At 34.0% G+C, this 19460-nt stretch overlaps 2 protein-coding genes across 2 annotated transcripts; one reads left to right on the top strand and one right to left on the bottom strand.

Annotated features, from left to right (window-relative positions):
* Positions 1–413: 413 nt before the first annotated feature.
* Positions 414–7904, bottom strand: LOC112039191 (lariat debranching enzyme). The gene is given in 10 exon segments (XM_024072047.2): positions 414–976; positions 2863–2982; positions 3960–4099; positions 4219–4337; positions 4421–4482; positions 4485–4602; positions 6009–6202; positions 6433–6554; positions 7222–7379; positions 7481–7904. Coding segments are annotated over 10 exon segments (1251 nt in total). The 5' UTR covers positions 7604–7904; the 3' UTR covers positions 414–881.
* A 7989-nt stretch (positions 7905–15893) lies between these two features.
* On the top strand, positions 15894–19154 carry LOC112039173 (protein TIC 55, chloroplastic). The gene is made up of 3 exons (XM_024072024.2): positions 15894–16454; positions 17573–17675; positions 17842–19154. The coding sequence occupies exons 1-3, from the start codon at positions 16039–16041 to the stop codon at positions 18958–18960; spliced, it is 1638 nt and encodes a 545-aa protein (XP_023927792.1). The 5' UTR covers positions 15894–16038; the 3' UTR covers positions 18961–19154.
* The last annotated feature ends 306 nt before the right edge of the window (positions 19155–19460 follow it).

Below are 19460 nucleotides of genomic sequence, written 5' to 3' on the forward strand. Positions count from 1 at the left end.
GGTCCAATTAGCTTAACTAATAAAATTTCTTATAGTCAAGTAAAAGATCTGAGATCTAAACTCTACTTACATCAAAAATCAATTAGTGTCTTAGCATGATGATAAAAAAAACAATCATCATAGAGCAAATACTATAAGTTGAAATACTATAACATCTAAAAACAAAAACAAAAACATTAACTAGCATCTCCTGCTGTTTCCAATGAATATGTCTAAAGTTCAAATTTTCAAATCCCTCCTCCATTGTTGTATGTTGTAAGTATCGAATTATCAAAAAAAAAAATTATCCTACGCAGGAAAGAAGCATAAGGTTGAGTGAGTCAACAAAGATTTACATATCTTACGCCTAAATTTCTGTCTTATAGGTGAGACAATTATGTGTGTTCAAAAGGCAACTAACTATCATTCAGCCCTACCAAAAAAGAGGGAAACTAATATAGTCCTCAATAAATCTTTATCATTGTTTCCTTCCCCTTATAACAACGGACTACTGTCACGGTAAGTGCTTTACCTAAGAATTGGGACCAGTAAATAGATCATTACAAATACAAATTCACGAACACTCGACTCAAATGCATTGTGGTATACACCATGTCTATCACCTACAAAGCACAATGTATAACGCTAATCTTTTCTCATAGGGCCATATAGCATGCACCAATTTGCTGGCATATACAAATTTCTTAGGTATATACGTGATGATTTAACTAAATAACCTACAAGCAAAAGACCTATGACTTCTCAAAGAACTGCAGTACGATTCAGACAGCCCAACAAGCAATGACAGGAAGTACTCTTACAAGCTCACATAAGGTAAAGGCAACAGCATAAATATGGATTATGACAAAGGGGGGCAAAAAATACCCAGCCTTTACAATTTCTCACTCTTTGGCTTCCTCGTTGTCAACTTCTGCAAGTTCTTCCAATTCATCCACATCATCAATGGGAATGGTTTCGCTGTCATCACTAAAAGAACCTGCACAAGCATCAGTATTTGATTTTAGGAAACATCCTCCTTTTTTTACTTTTGTTTTGATGTATAATTAAAAACTGTACCCTAAGAATGAAATATAAAAAAGAAGTGTAGAACAAAACTTTGTATACAAATAACAATTGAGTCCACACTCCACAGGAAAATCTGTACTAGAAAATTTTATTGATAAGTTGCAGACACCCCCAATGGGTTTTGAATCCATGACCTCACCTTCTGCTTTGCTCTTACAAGGAGTGTCATTTGAGCTAGAGCTCATTGGTAGAAAATCTAAGCTAGTATTTGATTCTTCTTTTATTCCTTCATGATAGATGACTAGAATATTATTCTCGTATTTACAGAACCATTAAATAACCATACTTTCAATCTCAACAAAAGCACACATGCATCCACACACAAATTGATGCAGCACAAGTTCAAAAGAAACTTGGGAGAGGCAAACAGAACAAAGAAAAGAAAAGAATCAAAATAATTCTGGCTACGCTCCTTGCATTACAAGTTATATGTTAGACGTTCTCATCAACCAAAAAGGCTTACCCTCCTCAGAAGGGCAGTTCAGAAATCAACTATGAACCTCAATATCAAAATATATTTCTGGCATCACACATTCAAAATTTGTATAAAGTAAATTCAACTTTCAGGTATAGTCACAGAGGTAAGAGCAAACAACCAATTCAAGCATCATTTATTTGATCCATCCCCAAGCACATCAGTGTTTTTGTCACATAGACACATAATACAGACAAGGCTCATTCCTAGGATATGGCAACTGAGGAGATCTCAGGGAATCATTCAAGGGTTGCCTCCATCAACCGACCTATAGTTGCCTTTTATTCAAGCACCCTCACAGTTTCCAGAGGGTGGGGGAGAAGAATTACCGATCAACTCATTTCTAGGCCCCATGGGAGACTTTAACCTAGGTCGGTGACAACACCCCCAAAATTTTATCAACTGAATGTTTGGTATATCATCCTAATCCCAGAAGGATATTTCTCTTAATCACACCCAACTTCATACCAATTTTAAGCAATGCCATCCCACTCCACCTCCCCCCCCCAAACACAAATCCCCCTCCCAAAAAAAAATTCTCCAGGAGACTAGTGTTAAAGGCACTAGATCTAACAATAAAAGCCTTTGAACACATTATGCACTAAAAATATGGTTGCATTTAGTGTTGAAAGGAAGACCAGAACCAAAAACAGGAAGAGACAGCATCAAAAGTAATGTAGAAATTCTTGTACCGTGGGCTTAGGAGTTTTACAAGGTTAAATGAATGGTATGGATCATATGTGGTTTAGACAGTGAGGCTAATTAGAAAAGGAATGGGAAAAGCAAAAAGATAAAAGGCTGCTGCACCCGCATTTTTTACTCAGTCACACTTGAGAAAAGAAGACTTCAAAACTCCTGGTAAATTCACTGACTTGATCTCCATCAAGTTGAAAGAGTGAATACACATTGATATAGTACTACAAGTTCCCCCCCCCCCCCCTTCTTTTTTGGGCTAAAAATACAGTACCACAAGTTTACTGTGTGTAGGACTCACTAATTGGAAACAATACTTAAAATAAATAAATAAAAATAAAAATAAAAACCAAACTACTTTAAACCCACAAAAGGTCCAAATAACTTAAATATACCTAACTACTAACAAAATGAGATGTATGGACCACTACTACAGCCCACATCCAAGAAATCAGAAAATCAACCAAATACACTTAACTTCTAAACTAAAAGAGCTCAAAAGAAACAAAACCAACAGCATGCTAGTGCAAAGGAGAATGAAATATCAACTAGACTATACTACAGAGGAAGACAAGTGGGCAAAGGGGCTGGTTCATATCCCACTACATGTACAGAAAATGATTGATTACCCCTTTGAATGAATGCAGCAGGACTATAGGATACATCCTTTGGTTCTGGCATGGAATCAAGAAGATAAGGAAGTTCTAGTAACTGCAAGTAAGATTCTGTTTGAGGATTCCTAGGGTATCCTGCAAAAGAATTGAAAACAGAATATATTAGTATTTAGTGTAAACATGTACTTGCAAATCATATCTTTCTAGATTCCAGAACCATTGACAACCATTACACCAAATACCATAGAGAAGAAGAAGAAGAAGAACCTTGAACATCGAATACAAAGCAAGCCAATAACATGAAATTCCATAACAACTGGTTTACTTCATAGAGAATAAAAATGAAGAATAAAACAAATCTTTTAGCAATCTGAATCAGTAATGCTGGCTCATAGAGTGACCAGAACTCATTTTAAAAAATTGCGACATGTAATATCAAATGGCAAATAATTGGCAAACCCAGTAACTAGAAATTCATCAAGCAGCTCAGTACACAGAGTACATAACAATCACAAACACAAGACACTAATTAAGATGTTGTAGGCATGGCAACATTCACATCATTCAAAAAATTGAACATAGACATAAATGCAAGATACATATAGAATGTGTATAATTACATAGGTTATGTAAGATGTAGACATGTATGATACATGTTAAAATCCCTGTCCATCTTGTTATTCTTCTCAATAATATATGCTTGGGGAAAATAATTACAAGCTGGACTAGACAACATAACACCCCACCTAAATACAGAACATGACATCTGAAGCTGTACAAAATATAGCTCACATTTCCCCTTGATAAGTTTCTCCATATAGGCACCATTACTATCTACATTTCTCACCCCCTAAGTAAACATCCTTTCTTATTAGATTAGATTAATCCGAAGAAAAAACTTATCAATTATTTTTTGGGTATAAAGCCTTCTTCAGTCTCATTAATTTTCTTTTCAAAACTCAGCAAATAGAAACAATCACATGTGACATATAATGGCCCAAACACTATCTGTAAACACATATTAGAGGAATGCATGTTAAGGACCTGTTATCCAAGGTTTCAAAATGCAAAATGAAAACAGTCTAAATAGTCTAAAGATTTCATAATTATACCAGAAAAGGAATGATTGGAGACAGATTGAGAGGGATTGTAACATGGTACTGTTCGAACAAATTCAAAAGGTTTGGCCCCTCTTTCTTGTAGCCTGCTTTTAAGCCATTGACGACTATCTTCCACGCGAAGATCTACACTCCTGTGTAAAAATAGAGTTATTGGCTACCTTCTTAATCAATTAGAGGGCCCAAAATGAAAAGAGGACCAAAGAATTCGGAGCGGAGATAGTAAATCATGATTTTCATGAACAGTACACACCCAAAATTTGTCTTTTTCCCTGTCAAAGGAAAGACAGAGTTGAAACTCCGTGTTATTGCTAGCCATTCTTCATCATACTGGATCTCATAAGGTCCTGGCTCTGATTCAATTTCAAGTATCTAACAGCAAAGTGAATGCCACAAGTTTAGCTTTCAGCATTGACTAAAAGAAGGGCCCTTTAGATAACTATCACCTTATATACCTGTAAAAATGGGCGACCAGGAAGGCACTTATCAAGTGCAAGAAATTTTGTCACTGGGCCACCTTCCCATGCTGGACAAGAGCAGAAAATTTGCAATGTAGGTGAGCCGAAAACCAATAGGGTGGTTTCAATTTTTCCAGAAGTTGAGCAGCAGCTACACTTCCAAGAGTTCTTTCCTCAATCTGGATAACATTTTTCAACCACATAAGAAATCATAAAATTCTCTCCCTATCAAGACAAGGTTATTCTGCGGTAGATGCTATGGAACTAACCATTAAATCAAAAATAGAAAAATAAAGATAAACAAGAGAAACCAAAGATTTTTTTCCCAACACAGAACCACCTCCATAAACTAAGATAGCAGTGTGCAATGTTCAGTTGTTCACACCACTGCACACCATATTACAACTTAAAATTCCAAATACAGTCAAAACCTTTGGGCAGATCTGTTTGCTTAAAGGAAAAAAAAAAAAAAAAATCTTTAATTCCAAAGAAGGCACAAAATAGAAAACAAAGGCAAGCCATTAAATGTGACATTAAATAAGTACTTTAGTGTGCAAATATGTGAAGGGCAATAAAGCGGGGCTGCTTAAAGACAATTTTTTAGAAAGGCAGAACTCCAGGAAGAAGATTCGTTAGCAAAGTAAGCCGTGCAGTAAGAATGGATAGATTTAGAAAGATGCTAATTTTTACTTGTTTAGCTCTTTTCTTTTCTTTTTTCGTGAGCAGGGAGCACGGGTTAATAAGTTCCTATATCCACCTGGAACATTTTGGTTTTGTGGTTTGAGAATGCAGCAGAAAACAGAATTAGAATATTAAGTCAAAAAGTTCCAATAATTAATTAGGAAACAATTTGCAGGAAATTTTTAGACACAAACAAAGGAAATTTATGACTTCTAAGTGTATAAAAGAGATGATTACAGCTTGCATTGTTGCAATTAGGAAATTAAAGATCAAGTCCGGGGATGTTCAAGAAATGTGAAAGGGAAACCCAGAATAGTAACAGTGCAGAGAACAAGTAGCTTAATAAAGTGAGGGAAGGAAAAAGCTACAGAAACACCATTTTCCTCTCGCCCCTAAGTGCAAATTCATCATTAAAAAAATTACCTGAATAATCTTATCTTTGTTGCTATTCACAAATTCCTAAATCATATCTATTGTCAATTAGGCCTATCTAAAACAAATTTCTAAATTCGATTAATAATTTCAAAGTATGTTTCAAGGTTTTGATCCCATGTTTCTATCAATTACTTCATTCCTTTTAGCTCCTTTTGGAGGGGTCATTGCTTTGCTTACTTATTATTGAGGGATAAGCATAATAATTTTCTTGTATGCTTTTTTAGATCCCCTTGTCAACAAGTATCCTTGTATTTTTTTTTTTTTTTTTTTTTTTTTTTTTTTTTTTTTTTATGATAAGTCTCTATTTAGGATACCATCCTTAGCTTTTAGCTGTAACTTATTGAAGGCATAAGCACCTTTGCAGCTAAGAAACTTTTGGAATTAAGCAGCTTGAGGCCTATTCCATGAAATCCATGACACAAATACTATATAAGTTTGTTAGAGATCATCTTAACACACTCACAATTACCTCCTTCTTGAAATATGGTTTGCGTCGAATAAGTTCCTCTGAGTTCCCATAATCAGTGATGCAAACAGGCCAATCATGCGAAAGAAAAATATCAATCGGTTCCTCAACTTGCAGGAGCTGGTGGACATCATATTCACGAACATGATATACTGACCTAATAGTATGCTCATTATAAGGAGGCCTCTCATAGTGTCCTGCTCAAGGGAAAAAAAATTGAATTAATGAAACACATAATATGCAAAATTTAATGGATTCGGCTGTCATGAAAGGTTTTCAACATAGAGCCAAAGTCATGACCAAAAGGATTAAAGGATGATACAGAAACACAATACAGCATGACCAAGAACCATTAACACAAGCAATAAGTGCCGCCTTCAGAACTATATAATGGTTTTAAGTAACATGCAAATAACATTCAACCAACCTAAATGATAATGGCGTTGATTGTAAATTCCAGAAAGTCCACCAATACGAATGTTCCCAAACTTGACCACCCCAGCAAACCCCAAAAAGTATATATTAGGTGCTGCCCATCCTCCATGGTACCTAGTAAAACATCCAGCATGAATCCTTATACAAAAACTATAACACAACTAATAAATTACCAATTATCCCAAATGCTCGAATTGTTAGAAAAATGTGGATTTAATCATTTAGCCATAATTATAACACTCCCCATCACATGCAGGTCTAGACTACACCTTAATAAATGAGCCAACATGTGGCATTTTAACATTTTAAATGGGAGGTAGGGTGAATATAAGGCTCAAACTCAAGCCCACATACTCTAATACCAGTACCAATTGTCCAAAGGTTTAAGCTATTAGGAAATGGTAAATTTATTAGTATTATTATTATTTTTTAAACAATGTAGAGAACCTTTTCTAAAGAAGAGCCCTCTCTAGCCAATAAAACCTACATGCAACTGACACCAGCAGCCAGAACCAGTTGCCCTTGATGGGCTAAGGCGTTTAAGTGGAAGTTGTGAATTTAATCATTTAACCATAATTCTAACAACATCAAAAACAATTCAAAACATATGGAATCAATATAAATGTACACAAAACTTTAATCCAACAAAGACCCATTAGACTGAAACAGCATATTTACAAATTGATAGGTCATTCCAACAAACACTACAACCGCTTTAAACACAACTAGCACATTTAAAAAAAGCAAATAATATAATCAGATAGTTAAGAGAGTTACTGACAATTCCCACATATAATTAGAGGCCTCGTGGTTTCCGCCGATGAAAATGGTGGGAAAGGGAGCAACTTCTTCGCCAGAATAGTACTTCCAGAAGGAGTTCATGGAGCGGTACTTTCGTGGCACGTTGAGGCTCTCCAGATCCTTCTCATTCCTCACTGCCTAATTAAGCAACAAAAATTGAGATTTTGGGTATTGGGTATTGGAAGCATTTTTTTTATGTTTAGTGGTTTGAAAATGGCAAGAGAGAAAGAAGAACGAACCTGAAAGTCGCCGCAACAGAGGAGGAGGTCGATTTTGAAGTTGTTCTTGGTTTCAGCATACTGAAGAGTTTTGTAGACAGTGTCAAGGTCCCCATGCATACACCCTTCTACTGCTATCCTCATCTTGGAGAGATTTTGGAGTTTGGATTGTGGAGGGAAACCAGACCCAATTCTGGGTTTAACGTTTTTTTCAAAAGGAAATGCCTAAAACCCTACTCTACTGTATAGAACAACCAACCCACCTTATTATTATCTCGCTTAAAACTAAAGCCCAACCAAATAATAACGGTGTTAGTTAAAGCTCGTTAATGAATAAAAATAAATAAAAGAAGAACAAGAACAAGAACAAGACTTAGATCCATAACTATTGTGTCCGTAAAGACCCAGATTGGCTACAGGAAGATTAAAGAATCTATAAATTGGCTGTTAGTCGAACAATTTTCAATTTTTACTGTTTTTGTTTTTTTTTTTAATTTCTCGGTTGGACTCCGCTATTCTTATTACTGTTTTTAATTGAGGCGGCACATTATAAGCCATTGATCTATTTTTTAAATAAATCCTAGCCATAAAATGGACCTGATCCAAATCCCTACTACTTTTGGGCGTGGTTTTATACTTTTGTGTTCTCTAGAAATGTGTCCCACGATAGGAACTAAACCCTTGCAAGTGATACGTCCACAACTGCTTTCCCTTCTTTTGTTGGCCAATTTTGCAACCCTTTTTAAGGGCAAAATTTGCCAAATAGTGCAATTTTTGAAAATTTTAAGTCGGATAGCACGCGTTCAAACTTATTTAGTTAGTTAGACTGTTTTTGAAAGTCGAGTTTGCCAAACTCGACTTTGGACTGAAAAACAGACACTATAGTGACGTTTTTTTGGTGCCTATAGCAGCGTTTATAGAAAACACCACTATAGGGTACCTATAGTGGCGTTTTTGACAAACGCCACTAAAAAAACGTCACTATAGTGTTCTTTTTCAGCCCAAAGTCGATTTTGCCAAACTCGACTTTCAAAAACAGTCTAACTAACTAAATAAGTTTGAACGCATGCTATCCAGCTTAAAATTTTTGAAAATTGCACTATTGGGCAAATTTTGCCCTTTTTAAGTCTCAAAGTCAAAGCACACCAATTTTCATAATTACTAATGTTAGGTACACAATAATTTTCACAACAAATCTATTATGAATTTTCATACGAGTTTGTTGTTTACCATTAAGAGCATTAGTATTGGTAGTACTAAAAAGTCATATTACTATTTTTAGTACCACTAAGACAAAAGCATACTGCAAAGCAAAAAATTGTATTTTATTACAGTTCCACGCTCTCTTTCCCCTTGCATGTGGGGATGACAATTTTGTCTGGCCCTACTTAACCCGACCCTCCCGCTTCGCCCCACGCGGATTTTTCCAGCCCCGCAAAAGTCGTAGGGCAGAGATAGGGCAAGATTTTAGCCCCACACCACAGGGTGGGGGTTTAAACTTTACCCCAACCCGCCCCGCCCTTCCCCCCCCCCCCCCGGTCCTGCATTGATAAGAGTTAAATTATAAATTTTTCATACCCTAAAACCCTACCATTTAAACAAATATATCATCAACTTATTTTATTCTACCTAACAAGGATTTTTGCCTTTTTTTTTCTCTAGCAAGGTTGGAAATAAGGTACCAATTTTAACATTTTCTTTTGTCTTTATTATAAACAAATTTATATATTATTGAATCATTGATTTTGTATTACGAGATTTTTGTTTTTGTTGTGATATTGCCTTGTTAAACACTTTAATAATATTATTCAATTTTTGCTAAAAATTAGTTTGATTTGATGGGATAAATTTATTTTTAATTTCAAGTATATTTTTATTAACAAAATAGGTTTAATTGAAAACAATTGCAATAGTTATAGGCAAATTAACAAAAAGTAGAGTTTTACGGGGTGAGACGAAAATGGGCAAGAAAATTTTCCCTGTCATGCAGGGTAGGGCGGGGTGGGGTCAAAGACCCCATCCTTCAAACTCACCCTGTCCCATTGCCATCCCTACTTGCACACTCTCATCTTCTTCTTCTTCTTCTTTTTCTTTTCCTCTTTCTCTCTTGCACGCTGTTTTCTTCTTCTTCTTCTTCTTCTTCTTCTTCTTCTTCTTCTTCGGCCTCTTTCTCCACGCTATTTTTCAGCTAATGACTCAGCTCTCTTCAGTTTTTAGATTTGGTATGTTGGGTTCTTTTATGGGTTTTGCAAATTGGAATTTTGTGATTTTTTTTTTTTTTTTTTGGCAAAGTTGTGTGTTAGTGTGTTTAGATCAGAAGAAAAATAGAATACTAAACCCACTGCAATAGTGGTTGCGATGATTGTTTATTGTAGTGGATATATTATTTTATTGTATTGAAAGTTAAAACAAAACCACTGATGTTGGGTGTTTTGTAAAATGAGAAAGTAAAATAAATAAAGTAGCTTTTTGTGGTACCAAATAGCTAAAGTTATGGCTCCACCAATGTAGATACTCTAAGAAATTGTTTAATGTCACTAGCTTTATAGAGTGGGAAGCCAATGGAGTAGGGGCGGCTCTATGTGTTGGGGAGGGTGGTCACCCTCATTTGAAATATATATATATATATTATATACCATAAAAAAATTTAATTTTAACATTTTTTTTTTATGAAAAGACTCGTAACTTTATTAAGATGAAGATAAATTCAATACATTACGAGCCAATGCTAACTCAATAATAACTGGATCATCATCTACCCAAGTTACATAACTATGTAATCCTTGGGTAATTATTGAGTACTCCCAGAATACCATAAAAGCATACTTCCTTTCTCACATAACTGTGGGTCCTACTAATTAAATTTATTATAAGACTCACAATTTATGTGAAAATGGGGAATACACATTTATGGTACTCTCGAAGTATTTAATAATTTTCCATAATTCTTTGGCATATTGAGCTAAAATATACGCCGGTTTATTAATTAAAATTAATTTTAATTAATATGGGTTGTTGACCACCACCCTAGAAAAAGAAAAAACCTTTGAACACCTTAAATAAAAATTTGAGCTTATTAAAATAAAATTTGACCTCTCCAAAATTTTGGTCTATTGAAGGTTAATTTTAGTAATTTGCATTGAGATAATTTAGATCAATAACTCAATTGTCAAACTGCAATTTTATCAAATGTTTAATTATGATTTTTAAATTGAGTTTTCAAAAAGTATGTTTTAAAATCGCAATTATTTTATTAAAAAAAAAAAAACACACACACACACACACACACACATTTTCAAATATAGCTAATCTGGTAGTACTTGCTTTAGTCTTTAGCTGGAATTTGTTGAATTTTTGCGATACATTTTGTACATACGCATGTGCACTAAAATAATACATGAATGCTTTATTGAACATGATTAATGTAATAGTTGAATCCCTAAGTTGAGTATGTTAAATGATATTATAGTTTATCCTTTATTCCTTTGCTAGCATTATGGACGAACTTCTTATAAGGAAATCATTCGTATTGCAAGATTCATCTTCTAAGCGAATTCGTGTTAACTTGAACAATCTACTTTTTAATCCTAGGATATGAGAAAATGCCTCATATTTTAATTATAATGATCATGATGAAAACAAGAAAAATATATTTACAAAAGGTTCTTGTCAACCTTTTAGCCATTATTTCCCTATAAAAAAATAAAAAAAAAATTTAGCGGAACTTTGCATCAATTTAATCCTGATTGGTTTAAAGAATACAAAAATTGGTTGAAACAAACCATAAAAAAATAATGATGCATTAGGTCTATATTGTTAATTACTTATTTAGGAAAAATTTTAAACTTTATGTATTTGTGTGTGTGTGTTTTTTTTTTGTGATGTCAATATATTCAAGTTTTATTTTTATTTTTCAATTTAGTTTTTTAATGACCACTCTAAAGAAAGCCGCCACTGCAATGAAGCTAACATTTTAAATTCCACTTATCACTTCAACCATATTTTTAGCCCCTCTCATCAATTCATGCCAATTTGTTATTAGCTAGACCCATTAACATCCCATATCATTTACAATTTGAATTTGTCATCTCAAAAATTGCATTATAAGTAACATACAGCTATACAATTTGACCTATTCTTAGAAAATAAAACAAAATTCAACAAAATAATTTAACACCCAGTTAAGATTATAAAAGAATAATTATGTTCTTAAGTAAGAAAAGTAATTAAATATTTGCCAATTTATGCGAACAATATTATAATATATTCATATTCTTAATTATATTAATCTTAAAGGTTTACATTTTCCCTTTTGATGAATATAATAAATTGATCATAAAGTTAATTTCTTATCAAATATTTGAAATAAACTTATAGCATAATTGTGCATCGCAAAAGGAACATCAGCTAGTATTATTAATAAACTAAGTTAGCATTAATCAAAAAGTGGATAAGACCGGATGGATTATAGCTAAAAATTGATATTGGTTGAAGAAAATGTCAAATGTCAAAAATGAAGTAGAGTTTGCTTTCATCTGACCATTGCAATCATAATTGAAATCCTTTTTAGAATTGTTTTAGGCAAAAAAAATATGCTATAAATTTGGAAAATCCATTACAATGTTATATGAAGGAGAGGAATATGCTATAATTGAAAAAACCGATGAAATTTGCAGTTGATATAAAAAAATTACATCAACATACAAAATTCTTATAGAACAAATTGGGCAATGGGGATATATCAAAATTTTTCATTGGAGCAATGGGGAATTTATCAAAATTTCTCGCGACCGGGATAATGAGAGAAGAATCAATGGATTATATGTGTCTCCAAGGGTGGACACAACATAATTTTTGCATAGTAAGGCTTTAATATTTTATTTTATTTATTTTATATTAAACTTTTCTTTTCAACCAGCCAAGTTGTTGCACGATGTGCAGTAAATTTTGAAATTGTGTTGATACTAAATTGTTATTAGTTTTCTCCAATATTTTAATAATAATTTTTTTTTTTGTAGAGTGTTCTATTTTATAGCCAAAATAAAAAGACAATAAGGGTGGTATACTGATATGATTAGGGGTGTTCACCAAACCGTACAAATTGCAAAAACCGCACCAAAACTATCTGCAAAATCGCATAACCGCACTGCACCGCATGGTACAGTGCGGTTTGCGGTTTTATAATAAGAAAACCGGGAAAACTATACCGTACCGCACACTTTCTATATATTAATATATTTATTTATTTTTAATATTAAATATATTATTAATAGTTTAATAACCCTAGTTTTCAAAAAAAAAAAAAAAAAAAAAAAAAAAAAAAAAAAAAGCTTAATAATTTAAAACTTAGCCCAAAAAAAAAAAGAGAAAAATTAGTTTTGGGCTGAGTAGGAATGTCCAAAATTTGAAAAATATACCGACTTCAAACTGCATCTTATACATAGTATTGCACATGTGACCACAAAAATGAGGTGCGATGCGGTTATGGTTTAACTAAACTCTAAACCACACCACACCATACCGCACTGCATATGTGACCGCAAAAATAAGGTGCAGTGCAGTTATGGTTTTAGCTAAACCGCACCACAAAGTGCAGTGCTAAAAATGACCCAAAACCGCACCACACCGCAAACACCCCTAGATATGATCATGCTATATGCATTTAGAAATTTGAAAATTGCATTACATAGTGACTAATATAAATTGGTATGTTACATACCTACCCAAGAATGCAAATGTCATTTTGATAAAATAAAAAATTTAAAATATCATTCAATTATTAATTTTTTTTGTTCTTTATTGCGTGTAAATAAATTTTTTTTTTTTGGTTGGACTTTGTTTCAGTTGTTGCAAAAGCAACTAAATTTGAGGAAAAATACCATATTTTAAATCACTTGTTTCTCACATCAATTTTAGAAAAATGATATCAACATTTTATTATACTTAAATAATTAATGCACTACTTAATTATGTAGCTTGGTCCCCTTCATTCCACAAATATCATGTAATTATCAAGAAAAATTCTTTGAAGGTGGCCTTAAGATACATAAGCCCTAAAGAACCACTTGGCCAATCCTTTGAAGTTGATTACAAATTACGCATATGCATTTTGGGAGTTTAGAAGCACATTTTTAAACTCCAAAACTCTATTTTCTAACAGCAACCCCTCATAGCTTTTTTTTACAAATGCTCTATTTAAATCCAAAACACCATTTTGCAATAGTTTATCCAAATGCACCCGGTGTGTGCTCCATTTTTTACATTAAATGAGCCAATTAAGAGTTTTAGCGGAGAGAAAACCCAACAAAAAAATTTGATTTGACTTTGAGATATTTAGTGATAAAATTATAATTGAAAGACTAAATTAAACTTTACTAATATTACAAGAACAAATTAATAACTTTTCAAGGGATGAAAATTCCATCCATGAAATCTCTCTCTCTCTCTCTCTCTCTCTCTCTCTCTCTCTATATATATATATATATGTGTGTGTGTGTGTATAAAGAGGCAATGTACTAACAAACAATTTACATTTTTGAACTCATTTTAGTAACTTATAAATAATTGAAACTAGTTTTTTTTTTTTTTTTTTTTTAATTTTATACAAGATAAAAATTCTACTATAGTCTAATCTAATTGTATATGTGTGTAAAACTCCCTTCTAGAAACTTAAACCTTAGTCCTTACCCTCCACACCCTACTAGCACTTATACTTGTGGAGTGACCATCACACCAAGGATGCGTGGTGGTAACTAGTTTTTCAAATATAATCAATGACATGCAATATAATCAAAATTAAATTCTCAAATATTATAACATATAATAAGTATCATACATAAACCATAAAAACAACTTATTAAATTTTTTAAAGTAAACTAGCGCACTTGCACATCGAACAAGACATCAACTAGTTTTTATAAATATAACAAATAAGTTTATCTTTTCTCGTATCATTAGTTTCGAATATTCTATTATTAAGAAGAAGCAATACCCAAGGAACTAAGTTTGACTACAAACTTAGTTATAGTCTTAGCCTAAAACTACAACTTCCACTAAAAAAATTAATATGACAACATATTTAGAAATTTTGATAACTGAATTACGTGCTTTTTATGTTGTTAACACACACATATCAAATTTTGTGTTAATTGGATGCTTTTTACTATTCGACCCATAAACTTATTTTTTATACATAATTTTAAATTAAAAAATTAAAATTAAATATTTGATTGATGACATAATTATTGATCTTTGATCTTCTGAAAATTTTGCAAATATAGAGGATATATAAAAAAAAAAAAAATTAGTAATAGATTTATCAAAATTCACATCAAATAAAATAATATTGAATGAACTTGTAGCCATTTACTACAACCAATCTAATAAAATGATATTGAATAAAGTTGTAATCATTTACTACAACAATTAAGTCTTTAACCAAACTTTTTTTCTCCATTTTCACTATTTAAATTTGGTTATTCTCGATTCTAAAAAAAGGTGGTTATTCTCTAATGTTTCATAAAAAGAAAGTGACTCTAATTAGCATTCTCCCATTTTTGAAGTGACGATGTGGCCCATAACTTCAGCAAGATTGTGGAAAAAATTGCAAACTAACACCAATTCCCAAACAATTTTATTAGTTAGCAACGTTTCCAAACTATTTAGAAAACTAGTATCTCAAGTTCAAGAAATTCAATTTTGCAAAGAACTCGAGCATAAGAGACTCGATTTTGCCAAGAACTCAGCTTAAGAAATTAGAGGAAATGAAACCTTCACCTAAGGAATCAGAGGAAACGAGAGAAACAGAGGTAAAACAAAACCTTCGCCGAAAGAATCACATGTTCGTGTGTTCAGTTTGAGCTTGGGTTCGTGGGTTTTGCCACTTGGGTTCGTGGGTTCACTGCTGGGTTCATGGGTTTATTGCTTGGGTTTGCCGCTAGGTTTGTGGGTTCATTGCTAGATTCGCCGCCAGGGTTCATGGTTTCTGTTTTGATCTCTTACTTCGTGTGATTTCTGCTTTGATCTATTGCTCGGGTTTGTGTTTGTGTTTTTGTTGTTTCAGAGGGAGAAGAGGGAGAGCAAAAAAAGAAGACTTACACATTTTTTTGATTTCTTGGTTTTCTTTTGTGGAACTCAAGTCTTAGATACTTGATTTTTATAGAAATCAAGTCTTTCATACTCGATTTGTTACAGTGAACTCGACTCTATTAGACTTGAGATATTAGTTTCTTAAATAATTTAAAAACGTTACTAACTGACGAAATTGTAAAATTATTTGGTGATTGGTGTTAGTTTCAGTATTTACATTTGATTATTCTTGATTCTAAAAAAAAAAAAAAAAAAAGGTCATTCTCTAATGTTTCAAAAAAAGAAAGTGACTTTAATTAGCATTCTCCCATTTTTGAAGTGACGATGTGGCCCATAACTTCAGCAAGATTGTGTGGCGAGGATTGTTGCAACACTCCCGCAAGCAACACCAACAACTCTTCTGACATTCTCTCATCTGTCTCTTCACATATGGCTTCATTTCTACTCCAGCCCCTCTTCACTCATTTCCCATTACAAATTTCCTACCAAAAATGACTTTGTTGCTCCCATTTCCCTCTCACAACACCTCTACGCTCTCTTTCTCTCTATCTTCCCCCACCACCAAACCACCACTACCACTTGTTTCTCTTTCACAACCCTTAAGACAATTATTTCACATAAGAAAAAGCAACACCTTCAACTTCAAGTGTGGTGCAGTGGCAGATATCAAAGCTGCAACTTCACTTGATCAGAGCGAGGAAGACAATAAGGTTCTGGTGGGTCCCTCTAGTGAAGAGGAGAGGGTGGTGGTGAACTATGATTGGACAGAAGAGTGGTATCCACTGTACCTCACACAGAACTTGCCTGATGATGCACCTCTGGGTCTCACTGTGTTTGACAAGCAGGTCGTGTTGTACAAGGATGGCAATAGCCTAATTCACTGTTATGAGGATCGCTGCCCCCACAGGTGACCATAGTTCTTTCTCTTTGTAAATTGAAGTCCAAGTTAGAAAAGTGGTGCATATGATTCATTCAAACACAGTATTGGATTTCTAAAGTTCTGGTTTTGAGTGTTTGTGTATGATCCCACATTTGAGGTTGAACTTGATTCTGTAATTCATGCTTTAGCCTTTAGGGACAAATTTTGTTTGTTTATTTTGAATGTTATCTCTGTTTGTTTTAAACCAAGGCCAAAATGTGAAATTTATTATAAAAATTATCCCTTTAATTTACTTCTTTAAATCAAACTAAGATGGCCCAGACATGCAATAAATCTATTCCTTTTCACCTGTTGTAAGTCCTGGATTAGGATCCTCTCGAATTCCTGGTATAACTCTACTATAGAATTCTAAAAATTATAATTATTTATTTGAGTGGTTTAGATATTTGTACATCAATAAGAACTTTCAAATTAGTGTTAATTAATGTTTCTTTAGCTATTGATGATCTCAAAGCTTTTTTGCTAGCCTTCTGATCTTGTAATAATTTAGTTGGGTCCTAACCTGTTTTGTCCACTGTTTTATTTGCCTTCTGCAATGGTTATGATTTTAAAAACTCTATGTTAGAATTATCCTGAGAACTCTAGTCTAGAGCATTCAATTGGTAAGTCCCTGAGTTTTGATCTCATAAGTCATATCTCATCTCTTAATCTAGTAGAAATTGCTGAGTGAGTCTTCAAGTTCTCACCTCAATCTACATGGGTTTACGTTTCAATTAGATACCAACTAAGATTAGTGATTTTTTTTTTTTAAATTGATTTATTATCTGCACTGATATTCATGTTTCACAAATCTAACATAAGTTCGTAAGCTAATAGTTTCTGACTATGTTGTTTGTTATAATAAATTGATATGTTTCACATTTTGAATCACCTGATATGAGGTCTTTACAATGCCATGCTTTTTATGAACCTATCGATTGTGGGGAGTTTGTATTTGTGGATGAGGTAATCTTAATCAGCCTAGTTGTAAGATCTGATAAACAGAACGCCAAAATAATTGACAACATGCATATAAACACGGTAGCTTTTTTGAAATATCAACTCCCTCATGAAAAATACTTTGACCTTGGTGCTGTTCGATTTAGGTTAGCAAAACTATCTGAAGGCCAGTTGATTGATGGAAGAATAGAATGTCTTTACCATGGCTGGCAATTTGAAGGCGATGGTAAATGCGTAAAGATACCTCAGGTCTGTCTCAGTTTATCTTGTCCCTTTTTTTTTTATGGATAAAGGAGACTAGGCGATGGCACTGAGCTATAAGGCTCTTGTCGCTGTTTGTTTTTTGCACATGAGTTGCCCAGTTACTTCCATAATCCAAACTAATGAATAATGAGGTCGAATTTCTTTACTACAGCTTCCAGCTGACGCCAAAATTCCTCGATCAGCTTGTCTCAAAAAGTATGAGGTGAGGGACTCCCAAGGAGTTGTGTGGGTATGGCTGTCTCAAAAGACACCACCTAACCTTAATAAACTACCTTGGTTTGAGAATTTTGCCAGGCCAGGCTTTCAAGATACTTCAACCACCCATGAGCTTCCATATGATCATTCTGTACTTCTTGAAAACCTCATGGATCCAGCCCACATACCAATTTCACATGATAGGACAGATTGGACTGCGAGAAGGGAAGATGCTCAGCCGCTAAGTTTTGAAGTGGCTGAACGCACGGATCGAGGATTTGCAGGCTGGTGGGGTAAGGCAAGTGATCAACCCCTGCCAAACTTCTTACGGTTTGAAGCACCTTGTGTTCTTCAAAATAACCGGGAACTTGTTGATGAGAAAGGGGTAAAGCACTACTTCACAGGCTTATTCCTTTGTAGACCAACTGGACAAGGAAAATCCATGGTTATTGTAAGGTTTGGAGGAACAAAAAGATCCCCCATAGCCAATTTTTTCCCGACATGGTACTTCCATCAGAATGCAGGTAAGGTCTTTGAGCAAGACATGGGTTTCCTCTCGTCCCAAAATGAGGTTCTAATGAAAGAAAAAGTTCCCACCAAGGAACTATACATTAATCTTAAATCCTCTGATACATGGGTCGCTGAATATAGGAAGTGGATGGACAAAGTAGGACATGGCATGCCCTATCATTTTGGGCACAGCACTATTTCATTGCCTAAACAGCCTGCTGTCATTGAACATGCACCAGCCGGACTGGTTGCTGGATTTTCTGCATCTTTTCCGGCTAAGGGAGGGATTGGAACAATGCATGCTCCAAACGTGGTCAACCGGTATTTTCGTCATGTAGTCCATTGCAAGGGATGCAGAACCGTCATTAAAGCTTTCCAAGCCTGGAAAAATGCCCTTTCTGCTACAACTATTGCTCTGATCACATTGGCAATTCTAGCGTCTGCAAGGCAGTGGAAGGCCATTCTTTTAGTATTGGCAGCAGTGAGTTCTGCTGGAGTTTATGGATGCTCAACTGCTATTGCAATGAACACAACGAACTTCATTAGGACTCATAGGAGATTGTAAGTGATCAATTGGTGCCTCCTATTTGAGCTCCAAAGAAATAGATCCAAGAAGTAGTGCATTATCATGTCTATGCTATGGACATGGTATTTACAAGCAACACTTACTATTCCATTTCCATCAGCTACCAAGTAGCTCTTGTTTTCTTGGGCTTTTTTGATAGCCTTTTGCAGAATCACAACAAAAATTCCCAATAATTTTACCCCACCTAATTTGCCCGCCACATCACACTTGAGCCCACTAAAATCTACAATATAAATTTTTTTAATGGTCCATGTACGATGCGGTACACAAATTAAGTGATGTAAAATTATTGTGAGTTTCTGTCATGATCCAAGCATCTATCCCGAAGCTTTGTTTACATATTAGGCTTTAGCACACCTAAACCACTTATTTTTCATTAAGAATTCAGAAAAGCCTTAACGGGAGAACCCTTTCAAATCCAAAAACAAGCAAATTATTTTTCTTTATGGTGTTAAATCCAATAGTAATGTTAATTATTA

The sequence above is a fragment of the Quercus suber genome, unplaced genomic scaffold (assembly GCF_002906115.3).
Source record: "Quercus suber isolate HL8 unplaced genomic scaffold, Cork oak 2.0 scaffold_511, whole genome shotgun sequence".
In the NCBI taxonomy this organism is placed as follows: Eukaryota; Viridiplantae; Streptophyta; class Magnoliopsida; order Fagales; family Fagaceae; genus Quercus; species Quercus suber.